At 34.5% G+C, this 1,499-nt stretch overlaps 1 protein-coding gene across 1 annotated transcript; it reads left to right on the top strand.

Moving 5' to 3' along the window:
* Window positions 1-54: 54 nt before the first annotated feature.
* Window positions 55-1,424, top strand: Tsp_13753 (DEAD-box ATP-dependent RNA helicase 52C; the record flags this gene model as incomplete). The annotated part of the gene is made up of 7 exons (XM_003367984.1): window positions 55-132; window positions 509-545; window positions 624-719; window positions 814-913; window positions 987-1,122; window positions 1,189-1,265; window positions 1,323-1,424. Coding segments are annotated over 7 exons (626 nt in total), but the record flags the coding sequence as incomplete, so codon positions are not given.
* Between the last annotated feature and the right edge of the window lie 75 nt (window positions 1,425-1,499).

Below are 1,499 nucleotides of genomic sequence, written 5' to 3'. Positions count from 1 at the left end.
GTTTTGCAAATCATTATTATTATTATTATTTTATATTTTATTAATTATTGGCAGGTTTGCACATTGCGGTGGTCAAAAGAATGATCAAACTGGCACCGGAAGTTACCGCGGCCGGATGGGATATGAAAATAGGTATGGTGATATGTTTTTTTTCATTCTTTCGTTGTTTGTGGTGTTGGTGTTGTAAATGCCGGTTGCTGTTCTTGTTGTTACAATCAGGGAAGGCTTCAGAAGCGCAATACAATATCAGGCACATCGTAACTTTATGCCGAATTTTCTGCCGAACGATTGGACTTATTGTTGGCCGATAAGTCAAGAAAAGTAGCTAAATTTTCTTAAGGGAATTTTTAGGTTATCGGGTTTTTTTCTGTTCTTGGGGTTTTCTGGTGTACGTTGTGGTGAAGCAATATTTAATTTTTATATTAGTTGTTTTTTCTTCTTTAAAAGCATGACCTTTGAATGGGATATTTTAGAGAGAATTGTATTTTTATTTTTATGTTTGTTGAAGAAGAGGAGAAAAATGTGTGTGTGTGTGTGTGTGGGGTGTTCTTGTCTCTCTGTGCTAAAACTGTTGTTACTGCTAAAACAAATGCCGATGTCATTTAATTGAAAACTTTGCACAGAAATGTTCCGGATCGATGGCGCGGTTTGCGAGACGATCGGAGTTCAAATATGCAATCATGGTCAGAACAATCTGCCCGAGATCCACGTCTTGAAGAGTATGTATATATATATATATATATATATATATATATATATATATATATATGCATATAATATATTAATTTTCATGCTATTTTTTGTTTTCTGCAGAGAATTGTTTGGAAGTGGAAATACTGGCATTAATTTTGATAAGTATGAAGAAATTGCAGTTGAAGCAACTGGTCAGAATGTTCCGGCATGCATTCAGAAGGTATTTTTTCTAAATATTTATTTAAACATTTACTGCATTACAGTGTATATTATTTGTTTTTTTTTCTCTTTAGTTTAGCGAACTGAATTTGCATCCGTGGATAATGGACAATATTCGTCTTTGTCACTACGACAAACCTACTCCGGTGCAGAAATTTGCAATTCCTACTGCTCTGGAAAACAGAGATCTAATGGCCTGTGCTCAGACAGGTTTTGAATTTGTATTTTGATGATTTTTCTGAAATATGCTTTGCATGCTGTTGTTGTTTTTCTTAGGTTCTGGAAAGACAGCTGCTTTTTTATTGCCAATTTTGCATCATATTTTGTCCGGAGGACCAGAAATGCTTCGCAAGGTATTAATTTCTTTTTTTTCACTTTTCATTTTGTAAATTATTATTACTTTATTGCAGTCTGATACAGCCCCTAACGGTCGTCGCCGTTTATATCCAGCCGCGTTAGTGTTAGCACCTACACGTGAATTGACTTTGCAATCTTCCAACGAAAGCTTGTAAATTCTCTTTATCGCACTCCAATAATGTCTACATATTGTATGTGGCGAGAAAATAACAGAGATCAAATAAATAAAT

The sequence above is a fragment of the Trichinella spiralis genome (genome assembly GCF_000181795.1).
Source record: "Trichinella spiralis strain ISS 195 chromosome Unknown Scfld3329, whole genome shotgun sequence".
In the NCBI taxonomy this organism is placed as follows: Eukaryota; Metazoa; Nematoda; class Enoplea; order Trichinellida; family Trichinellidae; genus Trichinella; species Trichinella spiralis.
This window is presented reverse-complemented; position numbering and strand designations above follow the sequence as displayed.